Raw genomic sequence first — 12,876 nt, 5'->3', positions numbered from 1 at the left:
GAAATGGAGAGAGGCAGCAAGGGACCCGTGTTAGCCTTAACTATAATAATTGTTATTTGTGATATCAGTTTATTGTCACTTGTAATTTCTGTCTGTTATTATAGGGAAAAATGCTTTGGGGAAACTTCTTCCTCATCCTGATCCTTTCCACTGGAGGACAGGGAAAAGATTCTCCAGATTTATCTTGGAATTTGATTCAAGGTTTTATACACCTCTGGAATGACACCAGTCAAGGTGTTTGTACAACGGAATTCAATTCGGCCTCATTAATCTAAACATCACCAATCTTGTGATAAAACTTGGTAAACCAAATTGCTCCCGGAACAATGCTTCCGGGGGACCTTTCATGGCACTAAAAAAAACCCCCTTCCTCTGACAATTCAAAGATTTGTCTTCTTCCCTGAGGAGGAAAACTTGAATCTTGTAAAGTTGTTAAAAGAACATGGGGTATATGGGATGTTAAATCTCACAGATGGAGAATGCTGTCTCACTATACACAACGCAACTACCTCCTTAGAAGAAGCATGAAAGAAGATGAGAGAAGTTACAGACAAGGCTGGAGAACTTTTCCAAGCGATGCAACCAAGAGGCCAGTTTAACAGAGGATCATTGCTGACCTCTCTCCTAATGTCCCTGGGAGTCATGGGGTGGGGGAAATGACTTGTTAGCATTGGACTCATGTTGTTATGTGCATTTTTGTTCATAACGCTTGGCCTTGCAATTGTTCACTGTATGATTACCCGTGCCATCTCTTCCCTCTTCTCTCCCTCTTCTGTCTCTCTCCTCTTTCTTTACATCTAAATCACCAGCCTGGGCAAAGACTATGGAGAATCCACAAAGATTATACAGACAGTGTTTGAGACATTGGATCGTGTGAGAGACTGAAAGAGTTAATGTCTCAAACATTGTGGTGGGGCAAGTTCTGCTTAATGACGAACTTTGCATAACAATGAACCCTGCCTAGCAAGGAACCACAGGTGAAAAGAAGCAGATCAGCACAGATCAGCACAGGACATCAGCAACAGGATGGGGAGGGCAGGCTGGAGGGTGCGCAGCTCCCTGTTCTGAGGCGCTGAGCGGGGCAGCTCACCATGCATGGCCAAAGATCAAACAGTGGTCATGTCTGCAGGGAAGAAGTTCCTCCCTAAATGACCCCCAAGCCCACCAACCCATTTCCTAAAGTTTCTGAAAGCACAAACCGTGCAGGACACCTAATTAGCTGAATGAGTTTGAGTGCCCACCTGAAGGAGGGGCAAGGAGATGATAAAAGGACACAAACTGAAGCCCCACACACATATGCCCACTGGAACTGGACCTCCAGGCTGACTGGACCAATGCTAGACCCAGGACTGGTAAAGTCTTTCTCTCCTTTTCCTCTCTCTGTCTCACTCTCTCTTTCTCCTTTTCCACAATCCCTACATCTCATCCCTTTAAGATGTAAACCATTGACCAAGTCTGGGACTAGGAGTGGATCCAGCCACCCCTGGGCTCTTCTCTAAGAAGGAGTCTAGAAAGCAAGGGGGTCTGCTCTGAACCTCGTGACCCAACAGGAGGGATCTCCTTCTTCCCTGAATTGATGTATATGGTTACCACGGGTTACACGGGTCACTGAGGTTGCTCCATGCCAATTCCTGTTAAAAGAGAATCCCCATCACCTGCTGTTAATGCCTTCAAAGTTCAGTTTGCTTCTGCTGTGAATAAAATGTTTTAACTGATCATTTGGTGTCCTTTCACCTTAATTTAGCCTGAGGGAGTTCTGAATTCACCAGGACCCCTACCTGGTCTGTCCAGCCCTGGTCGTAACAGCAGATCTGCACCACCTGCAGCGTGATGTATGGGCTTTCATTGGAGGCAGGGCCTTGCCCTCCACTCTTTGACCCCATTCCCTTGTACAAATATTTCAGGAGTCCAAACAGATGTAACCTGATTCCACAAGATTGAGAAATCTGCAGTTTGGACAAGAAAGATATACCAGTTGGTTCAGCTTTCTGGTGCTATTTGTTGTATGTTCAGGTTACATACATAGTAACTTGTTACAAGAGACCCTAAATCGACCTATGCCTCTTTCCAGTTATTGAATCTTAAACAGCTCAGGGATCACAGGGTTGTTGTGCAACCTTTTATACACTATCTGACCCTGACTGGCTCTGATGCCTCAGACTTTCCCCTGTCACACACACCAGCAGTAAACACGCACCACTGCTGCTGGAAGTATCTGCATCATGCACTCCCACTGTCTTGCCTGCTACTCCTAAACAACTCTCTTCCCAGAAGTCTCCTGACTTCAAGGTAGGGCCTGCAGTGAATGGATCCTTGGCTGAGGATCTTGCTTTTAACAGGTGGGATTCTGAAAAAAAGGAAACAGCAATAAGCACAAATATGCCCAATATCTGTGGACAGTAGAAATAAGATAGAGAATCAAGAATTCTCTCCATACAATGGGGACCTCCCAAACTCTTAGCTGGTAGGGAAGTGTGAAGTCTTGTTGTGTGCCTGGCACCAGGAATTTGGATACCTCATAGAGGATGCAGATCCAACCTTGTGAAAAGTCCATTTTACACAGAATTCCCTTTCACTAATTCTCTGGTGCACTCTGAGCACCTAAATCAATAACCCACTGGTTGGCAGCTGAAAGCACTGGGAACTTGGGAGATGGCATTGAATACCTGCCTTGTTCTCACACTTTTCCCTGAGCCACCTTTAATGATCACTATCAGGAATAGGGTAACGGATCAGCTTTGCTCTGACCCAGAAAGACTGTGATTAGATTAATCATGTTACTTTTAATCTGAGCCTTTTCTTCTACTTTCATATGCCCACTTAGGGGCCAGCTTTCTTTGTCCAGTGCTGCTGAGGTTTACAGATCCTGAAACACTCTTCAAGGTATATTTCAACTATTGGCTAAACATGTGTGCTTACATACATCAGAATTATACTTCAGCCTGGGAGCTAATACAGTTTTTTGAAATTACAAATCCAGCTTAAGCTGCACTGCAGTCACACTTGCCCTGTGCTATATTAAGGTTTATAACTCAAAAATAAGAAAGAAAAATAAGTATACAGTTTGTCTTACAAACTTCTACAGAAAAGGCTAAGTCCTAGAAGGTAGTTATATAGAAGATGGAGGCACCAAGCAGAAATTGCTTCAGGGTAAATGCAATCTGAATATAAAAATAAACAAACCCAAAACAAAACATCAAAACCCCCCAAACTCTACCATGAGAACAATTAAACATTGTAATAGGTTACCCATGGCAATGGTAAAATGTCCCTCACTGGAAATATTCAAGACAGACTGACAGGAGCCCTGGATAACCTAGTCTAAGGCCCTGCTTTGAACAGAACATTGTACAAGATCTCCAGAGGTCCCTTCCAACCTAGATTTTTCAATGTATTCTACAGTTCTATGAAATTCTGCAAAGTTGTAATGTATTTGAAGTTTGATGTAGCCCTCCAGCCTCTTCAAAAACAATTCCTTCATCTGTAATGAGCTCATCTTACCAATACTTCATCAACACCACAACTCACTGTAACTTCGTAATAAGCAGGCAATGCTTTGAAAAGTTGCTGTACAGTATTCTATTAAATATTTTTCCACTACTCAGCATAACAACAACATGAACAGAGGGAAGAAATCAAAATCTACTGGTCTTGCAAATGGATGAGGATCAGCTTGTTCCTTCCTGTATCTGGAAACATGACCTTTCCGTCTCCTTACTGAGGTAGGACTGTAAACCTCTGAGTAACAACATCTATTCTGGCATCTTGGGTTGAAGACTGACAGATTGTCCTTAAAGATAGTATGAGTGGGAACCCTTAGACAACAGACCTTAAAGATATATGGAGGCACCTAATAGGATTTCTAAAGGCAGATGGATATGTTATTCCTAGCAATTATCAGGTATTTAGGTACTGTAGAAGTTTACATTGAAATGCATTTCTGAACTTTTAACTTACCTTAAAAATGCAGCCAAAATCCCTTGCACGAAGTAAGAATGAACCATGAAAAGCAGTGTCTAGGAGGAATGCCTAAAGGAACTATCAGACTCAAGCTAGTACAAATCCTAAAGGGTCTCCCAAAGGGTCCTATAAGTAATTATTTTGAGTCTAAAATAAAAATCCCAGGCAGGAGAGGCTGAGATGAACGTTTCAATGCAAACAGAAATCTTGCCATCAACTGTCTGCAAACCAGAGTTGATGGTAGTCTTTGAGCTGCCTTTCAAGTAGCACAGGTTTTCACATAATCCCAACCAAGCAACTTCTGGAAGAATATTCATTCAGTGATGTACACACACCCTTGATCCCCCTCCAGGATAGTGTACAAGGTTCACGTGATTTGCTGCAGATCTAGTTTTAGGGGTTTGGATTTATTTGAAGTTAGAGAAGGAAAAAAAAAAAAAATCAGAAAAAGCTCATTGCAAACGAGTCTCATGAACGCTGAAACACCAACAATGCATCCACTATCCAGATTGATGTGGAAATTCAAAGGAACACACATGGAGAGAGCATTTTATTCAACATCACTGTTTAGAAAAAACAAAGATATTAGGAAAATTGGCAAGCCTCTAACCTCCACATTAAACCCAGGGAGAAGGGGTTACTGAAAAACCATGCTGAAACAGGAGATATTAAGTCACACAATTTAAATAGGAGAGGAGATAAAAGCAGTTCATGAAGAATGTCACTGAAGGTGGCAGTTGGGGCAAGAACAATCAAAATACCTTCTCTGCTATCCATTACTGGGGAGGTTTGAGGGACAGAAGAGTGGTCTTTGGAAAGGAAAAACCATTTCACTATCAGTACACAAAATTTCTTGCACCTTGTCTTGGATTGCACAATACACTCTGTACACCCTCAAGCCACGCAGCTTAGGTGATTTGTTGTTGATCCATACTTCAAAACACAGAGCTGTTTGGTTCATCAGTTACAAAACTGATGACTCAAGAAAAAGTCTTGGTTTGACAGTTAACACTGACCAAGAGAGAAGGCATGGCTCTCTTGAATTTAGAGACATGATAGCATCACATGAGGGCATAATTCTGCCAACTGTAGTTGCTAGCACCATCATGGAGCTGCATAGTCTTTGGTATGACGTGAAGTCAAGCTGCTGGCCCACATTGCCTGCTATGAACTATCTGTAATAATCATATCTTCTGGCTCAACTTTTTCTAACTGAATATATCAAACCTGTGCTTTAATAGGATCTGAATGCCAAAATAATAATAACCATCAAAACATAAGAAGAGAGGGAAGCAGCAATCTTTCTAGCTTTGAAGGCTGCTCTTCAAAGTCTGTGCAGGTATTTCAAGCAATAACAGGAGCAGCCACCCTCAGGCCTAGACACATGTGCAAGAGGCAATACTTTGTTGATCAGATAGTATTCACATGTCATCACAAAATGCTTCACATACTGCAATTTAAATCTTGAAGCAGACTGATCCCAATTTATTCTTAATGTACATATATCTATTATAAGACTCACATTCTTTCACCACTTTGCACTGGCCATTCTCATAAGTGACACACAGACTAGGCAGCTCTATTTCTGCTAGTGTAGCTCTTCAGTTGTTTTCACTTTTGTAGGGACTAAGCCTTTAGTTCTTTTTGTGATACCTACAGTGAAAAAACAAAGGCTATATTTCCAAAGAATTAGAAATAGGCAGTCTAGGAGACATGAAATAGGAAGAAAGTACTGTCAGCATGATTGTGCATCTTCAGAAAGAAACAGATTGAGATTAGATTATATTTTCTCACTCAGCATGCAGTAGAAAACAATTGCCTGAGCTCCACCTCCCTGCAAGAACACAGCTTCAGTTGCCATCAGTCACTTTTATTGTGCCACATACATCCAAAATAAATCAATAAACCACTTCTATTTGACTCCTTGAAATACAGCAAAAAGTAGTTTCCTTTTTCATTGGGTATCTGAGCAAGCTACCATTAGAAATATCTGCATTGGAGGTTTATGCTCTGTGATGGAGAAACAAAACAGTGTAGACTTCTGAAGACCAAGAACACTTACCTTCCGCTTTCCCCCCAAAGTGAGGCAGCCACCTCTATATTGCATAGTATGGGTATAAGCTGCAGGATAACATGCATGCTTCTCATTTTGTAGCTGAATAGACAAGAATTGCCATGAGTGAATTTGTAATTTCTTTATTTGTTCCTTTTGTTATTTATTACCAAGAGAACAAACAAAAAGCAGTGCTTACTGAACGGTGCCAATTACTGGCCAAAACTGCCTTACGGTAAATGCTCTAAAGTCCACTTTGCAGAAAATTCCACTTTTTCCTGCATGGAGACTGGGAAATAGTGTAAAGTAGTTTCAAGATTAAAAACAAACCATTTTTGTTTACTAGTACCTTTTAAATATTGGAAAAACATTTTCTATTTAATTAGGGAACAGTTAACTGCCTAGTAAAAAGCAGTCATAGCAGTGACTCATGTGAAGAACAAGTAGTTCCTAAAGCAGAGCTGTTTACAAGAGCAATTTCAGCATCTAACATCTTTGGAATCCGCATTTAGAGTATTGGAGGAATAAAGTCCCAAGATTCTTTTTTCTTCTTCCCCCAGCCAATATAAAAGAACACCACACAATTTTTTGTTGTTTTGAAGGAACCTAAAACTCCTAGCTTTCACTGTCACCAAACCCCAAACCACAAGCTAGCTCTTTAGAAGGGCATTCCTATTCAGTGGTTTGCTGTAATCCTGATTTAAGGCATCATGTGCTATACACAGTCACAAGACAGAAGTAACTCATAAATAACCTGCTGTTTGGCAGTTAAGAATTAAGTATCTGGATGCAAGCTTAAAATAATCATCTAGTATAAGTATACTGCAAATTACCATGGGTAAGTAAAAAAAAAATTAATTTTTTATGTTCCCCCCTTTTTGTTGCGGGGAGAGGGGAGGGTGCAGAATAGGGCAGGCAATTTTTTCCTCTATTCAGTCCTTAATCTGGGATAATTTCATTTAGAGGAACTTAAATCTGATGCAGCCTTAGTCCAGCTTGATGAGTCCAGTTGCACTCAACTCATTTGTTGAGCAAGAATGCAAGACAAACACTTGTAATACTGTATTGTTTCATCATATCTGCTTCAACTGATGGTATATATACCACCACATTTCATGGTTCTTTAAAACAGACTAAATCAGAGCAAACAGCTATTCAAACTAAGCTAGCAGACCAGCAAGCATCTTTGGCCAGCCTGCAAGAGGTCCTGCTAACCAGCTCTTAGTGATCATTCCAACAGCTGTTTCAAAACTCCAGCATAGTAAGAATGTTAATTTTAGCTTGACCAGCAAATGGTCATTTAGATGCTTAACTCAAATGCTGGCAAACATATTCCTTCACTCAAGCACCAAGACAGTCAATTGCTTTTTTAGTTATAATAAGATCTTTGAATACTAAATCACATGTTGCCATGCAGACAAAGAAGTAAAAAAACAAACAAACCAACCAACCCCCCAAAACCCCAAAAAACGAATCAACCAAAAAAACCCCAGTGATTCTCTATGAAGCACCACAAGACCTATCTTTCAAGCTAGGTACCAACTCCCTTTCAAGGAGTTGTTTTCAGTCCTTCAACCATACGACTCAAACAGTATTAAAAGTAAGCAAACAAGCACCTGTTCTATTTATTCAGTGATAAAGCACGCTGACAGTTACAGGTCTGTCTCCAGTACTAACGGCTAGTCTAAACCAGTAACTTTAAGGGATTTATTCTTTTTAGCTATCTGCATTAAAGGACTTGTAAAATTTGTTCTGAACATGAGCTAAATGTTGTAATTAGTTTTCCCAGCATCAGTTTAGACCTTCTGCAAAGTTGGAATAGACAAGTCAAATTAATGAAACTTCTGAATGCAATGCAATTCAAGTACCCAGCTTCCATGGTCCTGCAGATGGGAGCAAGAAAGCATCTTTAGTAGCAGCAAACTCAGGCTGAGCAGCTAATGGGACAAGCTTCTAGTGACAGTTTACTAAGTCAGCTGGGAATTTTATTTTTTACTGTGGAACTGCATTTGTTGAACAGGCCTGACGCAAGAAGCTACAGAAAGACTTAAGATTTTGCTATCAGACAGCTATAGTAAGAACCTGTGAGAAACAATTCTTAGCAGGTTTTGAATACCTAGTGTCAACTAGACCACAAAACTGAGTTATGGAGGACAGAATCAACAGCCACACTAATGTTTGGTATGAAGAGTTGCTTTTGTTTAATGTCACTAGGTAACATCACTTGAGATACTACAGTTTTATGTAACAGTAACATTCATAAGTTTCCACATTTCCAGTTTGAGACAAATACTTCAATTCATAGCTTTTTTTGCATTACAGAAAGTGCAAGAGAGGTTTATATACAAGACTAATTGCATGACTGGCTGAATTCGGTACTAAGGCTGTATTCAAGTTGACTTTATTAGCTCTCCAGTTCAGCAATTACTTAGGCATTTGATTTAACAATACCATTTCAAGTTTATACTTTGTATTAACAGTAAAACCTCTGACACATCAGCCATCACCACTGGCCAAGAATGTAGTTGTTACAGTCAGTTGTAACCAACTGATTTAAAGATTTGTTAGTAAGAGGTTCCTTGGAAAAGGCATGGTTTGCAAGAGATGGATGACTACCACACATTAACAGCATCTGTTCACAAGGAATCTAGGCACAGAGTGAAGCCATGATTGTCTTTTTGCTTTCTAATATACTGGAAACATGCCACACTATACCATATGACAAGTCAAACTGAGCAACATCAGGGACATTGTGAGATACACGCAAGAAGCCTATCTGCTTGTTCCATTTGTCTGCCAAGCCATCCTACTAGATTTCCCTCCCCGAAAAAAGCCATATTAGCACCAAGACAACAGTTAGTGTCCAGGACTACCTTAATGTTCTGCAAGAAGTGTTTCAGCTTATCTGACCCTACAGTGTAGACCTCTAGTACTCAGGACTCCAGCAGTTCTGTTATAGACCCCACAGTTAGTTATTACACATCTATGGCAGAATGGTATTTTTACTATGAGTTCAATAGACAAGTATTGGATTTTTTCTTCCCCTACTGTACAGTTTACACCTTTGTGGCTCAGAGACCAAGTCATATGTCCAGTCACCAATTAGAACCGCATAGAGTCCACTTAACTTTACAACTGGCTGCTGTCGTGATAACAGGCAAATGACCTAGTTGTTTAAGGTGTGGACTTCTAGCTACTAATTCAGTTCCCTGATGTGCAGGCAACACTTCTTCCCCAGGTACATTCAGTTCCTGTATTTTGGGACAGTAAGGGCTACAGAAAAAGGAATTGTAGTGACCGTGTTTACAAGACACATGACTTAGTGTTGCTAAGCTCCTCTCTGGAAGATTGCAAAGAACTAAAGTAAAATTACCATCCACCAGTTTGAATTTGGGTCTCCAGCATGAGTCCAGCTCTACATTTGCTTTGCCCTGAATTATCATCTTCACAGCATGTTCTTTGAGGACTCGTGTTTCAATCCACCTGGACATGTTTTAGATTACAGACATCATGGAACAGCAGCAAGAGTGGCAGACAGCAAAGTGAAACATGTAGAAAAATCATGTTGAGAAGAGGTCCAGTTACTACTCCGTTTGTCCTTTCCTGGTTATGCCTAGTATGATGAAAAGGACTTAGGGTTAGGATGGCTGTAAGTTACAGTTTTATTGCTTAAACTAGCTTAGAGCCACCGAGAACAAAAACTACAGCAATAAATAGCAAGACTTGTCTTCTGTTAGAAGCCAGACCATATTTCAGGGGAAGACTTAGAGGTGTGGCAGAGGAATAGATTTGCTAGTTTGACAGTTCACATTCTCTAGTCAAGGGTACAAAAGTTTGAGTTACATTAGTTTCTAGTAAAAAAAGCTCTCATAATAGTTGTTATTCTGTTTTTACACCAATTCACCCAGAGTACAAACCCACAATTATTTAGGGGATTAAACTTCAGAAAGTTGTATGGGGCACTGTGTGCTAACACTCTCCTAAAGAGATATCTGAAGGTATTTAGTGAGCCCCTCTGAAATTTGCAGCATATATTTACTTATTAACTTTCATCAAGGAAAGGAAATCTGGATCTATTGTGGCCTTGAGACTAAAGTCTGTGGAAGAATAAAATCTCTGTTTCTAAAGTGAAGCTGGCTATGCTTAGCCAGAATGCAGCTACGTACAAGTCTGAGTAGAGGTACTCGTACTCTAGCAGAAGTGTTCTTCTAGGGACTGTTTGCCATACTTCAGAGGAGCATTAGAGCTAAGCCAGTGTAGTTTTTAGCCAGCTCTTTACCAAAGGTTTTCTGAATCAATTTCAGAGAATGAAATAGGTTTCCTTACTGGTGGAAGACTTACCTGATCTATGCAAATGGGTTGCCAAAAGGATCACCAAAAGGGCCAGAAGGTGGTTTCTGAGATTTCTAAGGAAAAAGAGATCACAGGCTGTTAGTGGGTTTCCAGGTTTACCCTGTGTAGCTCTATTTGCTAGTTCCTGTTCCAAACACCTTCTGGAAAGAATACTGCAGAGTCCCTGCTAAATACACATTACCTGTACTGCTTTAACAAGAGAAAAGGGCTCTAAAGCAGTGTTAGCAGTTATCCTAGTCTAAGGCAAGGTATCTTTCAGAAAAGCCATGCATCCTTACTGAACACTCTTTGGAGCAGAGACAGTATAGTCATGATGAGGTCTGTTTTAGCCAAATGCTAGACGTCTTAGGTCAGCACTCTGGCATTGATCCAGAGTTTACACGAAGGGCTTCAAGTACTGTGTCCCAAATGGAGTGATGTGGTTAAGCCACTTCTTCCCCCAGGGGGTACTGAACATGGGAGCCTCCCAAGAGAGCTGCACAGTCTGCACTGCTCAGTCTACTCCACAGAAAGTTAAGTATAACTGAAGTGGAAGACTTCTGCAGCTACATTCTTTTACAGTCTTTTGTAGAAGCTCCCAATACTGAAGAACTTCCTGCTAGGGCTTGCAGATTGGGGAACTGGTTATGGGCACAAGCCAAATAGAATCATGCTTTGTTAGCCTTCTTGCAACAAATGCCCTCTGTTAGATTAAATATTAGCCTCAGACATGCAATAAGTTTTGTTCCATGGCCTCTAAAGCCAGAACTAAGTCAGTGCTCAAACACAGGCACTATGTTTCTCCTGTTAAGGAGAAAGAAGGGTTGTATTTTTTAGTGTTGGTTTTGGGGTTTTTTTTTTTGTGTGTGTTTTTTTTTTTTTTTTTTTACTACTTACAGATGAGTCACCGAAAAGGTCCATTTTAGCTTGACTTTCAAATAGGCCATCAGCTGGCAGCACACTTTGTTGGAGAACAGGCTTTGGTGGTTCTAAGGAAAAGAGATATACTGCTATAATCACTTAACAGCTTTAACAACTACTCAGCTCTGCCTGTATAGCAACACCAAAGCTCATCTAATTAGATACACAAAAAACCCCACACAGAAGTCGTTTTGAGTCACCTCACAATTTTATCTCTTGCTTGTCCCTCACTACACTTCAGCTAGATGGGACTTCTAACATTGTATACAGACCTAGTTTACCTCATTCTAGTCAAGTAGCTTAGACACTAGATGTCAGTGTTTGGCCACTAACATTGATCAATTCTGTAACATTATTAGGGGACACAGTCCTTCAACCCGCTGTTTCAGTAACCATTAAATCAGATTTTTAGTTCTATCAGAAAGGACTAGTGAACAACCATCCCAATCCCTGAGCAGCTATTGAAGCAGAAGAAAAAAAAATTTACCGGTCATTTTGGCAGACAACTTGCTAGCTTCCATGTCATCATGACATGTACTATCTTGAAGAATGTCTGCTGTACTATTAAAATAACTGCTGAAAGCTCCAGAAGCACCTGAAAGGCTTTGCTGCTCTCCTCTCCTTGCTGGTACAGCAGGTGGCTTTGTCAGCTGGAATTCTTTAAACATTTCCTTGACTTCCTTCATCTCTTTATCACCAAGTGGATCCAGATCAACAAAAGCATCACTTTCTTTCTTGAGCTCCTTCTGAGGTGTAGTTCTAGGTGGTGGCTGAGGTGGGCTAGTTGTTGTTGGCATGGAAGACAGTACAGATGGTGTCTGAGCAGGTAGCGTTGGTGATGGGAGCGCACTACTCTGGAAGGATCTTATAGCACTGGATGGCTGCGCCCATGAACTAGATGGAATTTGTGATTGATTTGCCCAGAGCATAGAGGACTGAGGGGCTGCAGGCTTGTTCCAGCTTGACAGTGTTGGAGTACTAAAGGCAAGTGGTTGAATAAATCCTGTAGGCTGAGCAGATATCATAGACCCAGGAAAGACTGATACAGCCTGAGGGAAGGCAGATGTCTGTGGACTCCATGGCGATGGAGTTAATGGCAAGCCACCTGGGGGAGAGATTGTTGTTACACAGCACTCCAGTGACCCGAAGACCTCAAGCAAGAGTGTATCAACTCTGAGGGTACCCACAAAACATTTTTCATGTACTGTTTGCAAAAATGTGTTGATTTATACTTAAAAGTCAAGTTCTTGGGGGTGGGCGAGGGGAGAAGGAAGTTAGTATTTTTTACTTTGCTGCATTTCAGTCCTGAAAGAACAGAATTGAGGTTGATGTAACAGAGGAACATACTTAGTTCTAGCACAGAACTGACAGATGCATTTGCCGTATAGTTACTTCTGTGTAAATTATTATTGAGACTCTGCAGCAGTGTAACCCTAGCCTCTCAAGTTGTGCTTGGCTTACTTGAACCTTGTGTACCTGAAGCAGCAATCTGCTGTCCTAAAGTTTAAGCAAAAACCCTGTTCCAGTTAAGGATGCAGAGCTTAGGCTTCTATTCACAGAACTTAATAGTTCAGGGCAGACATAGGAACTTAATAGTTTTAGGGCACATG

The 12,876-nt window shown here is 40.9% G+C and overlaps 2 protein-coding genes across 5 annotated transcripts in view; both read right to left on the bottom strand.

Annotated features, from left to right (window-relative positions):
• Window positions 1-6,142, bottom strand: part of C9 (complement C9) — a 29,346-nt gene extending 23,204 nt beyond the window's left edge. Inside the window, 1 exon segment of the mRNA XM_030005294.2 lies at window positions 6,023-6,142. Coding sequence (XP_029861154.1) covers window positions 6,023-6,108 — 86 coding nt within the window. The 5' untranslated portion in view covers window positions 6,109-6,142.
• A 2,048-nt stretch (window positions 6,143-8,190) lies between these two features.
• DAB2 (DAB adaptor protein 2) overlaps window positions 8,191-12,876 on the bottom strand; it is a 28,246-nt gene continuing 23,560 nt past the window's right edge. For 3 of the 4 annotated variants that reach the window (XM_030005155.1, XM_030005159.1, XM_030005156.2), the window contains 4 exons: window positions 11,754-12,371; window positions 11,243-11,334; window positions 10,355-10,419; window positions 8,191-9,626 (listed from right to left, as the gene is read on the bottom strand). In XM_030005155.1, coding sequence (XP_029861015.1) covers window positions 10,360-10,419; window positions 11,243-11,334; window positions 11,754-12,371 — 770 coding nt within the window. In that variant the 3' untranslated portion in view covers window positions 8,191-9,626; window positions 10,355-10,359. The remainder of the gene's footprint in view (window positions 9,627-10,354; window positions 10,420-11,242; window positions 11,335-11,753; window positions 12,372-12,876) is intronic. The other variant, XM_030005158.1, reaches the window with a different exon arrangement.

Source organism: Aquila chrysaetos, chromosome Z (assembly GCF_900496995.4).
Source record: "Aquila chrysaetos chrysaetos chromosome Z, bAquChr1.4, whole genome shotgun sequence".
NCBI classification, from domain to species: domain Eukaryota; kingdom Metazoa; phylum Chordata; class Aves; order Accipitriformes; family Accipitridae; genus Aquila; species Aquila chrysaetos.
The sequence above is the reverse complement of the archived record's forward strand: the minus strand, read 5'-3'. Positions and strand labels throughout refer to the sequence as shown.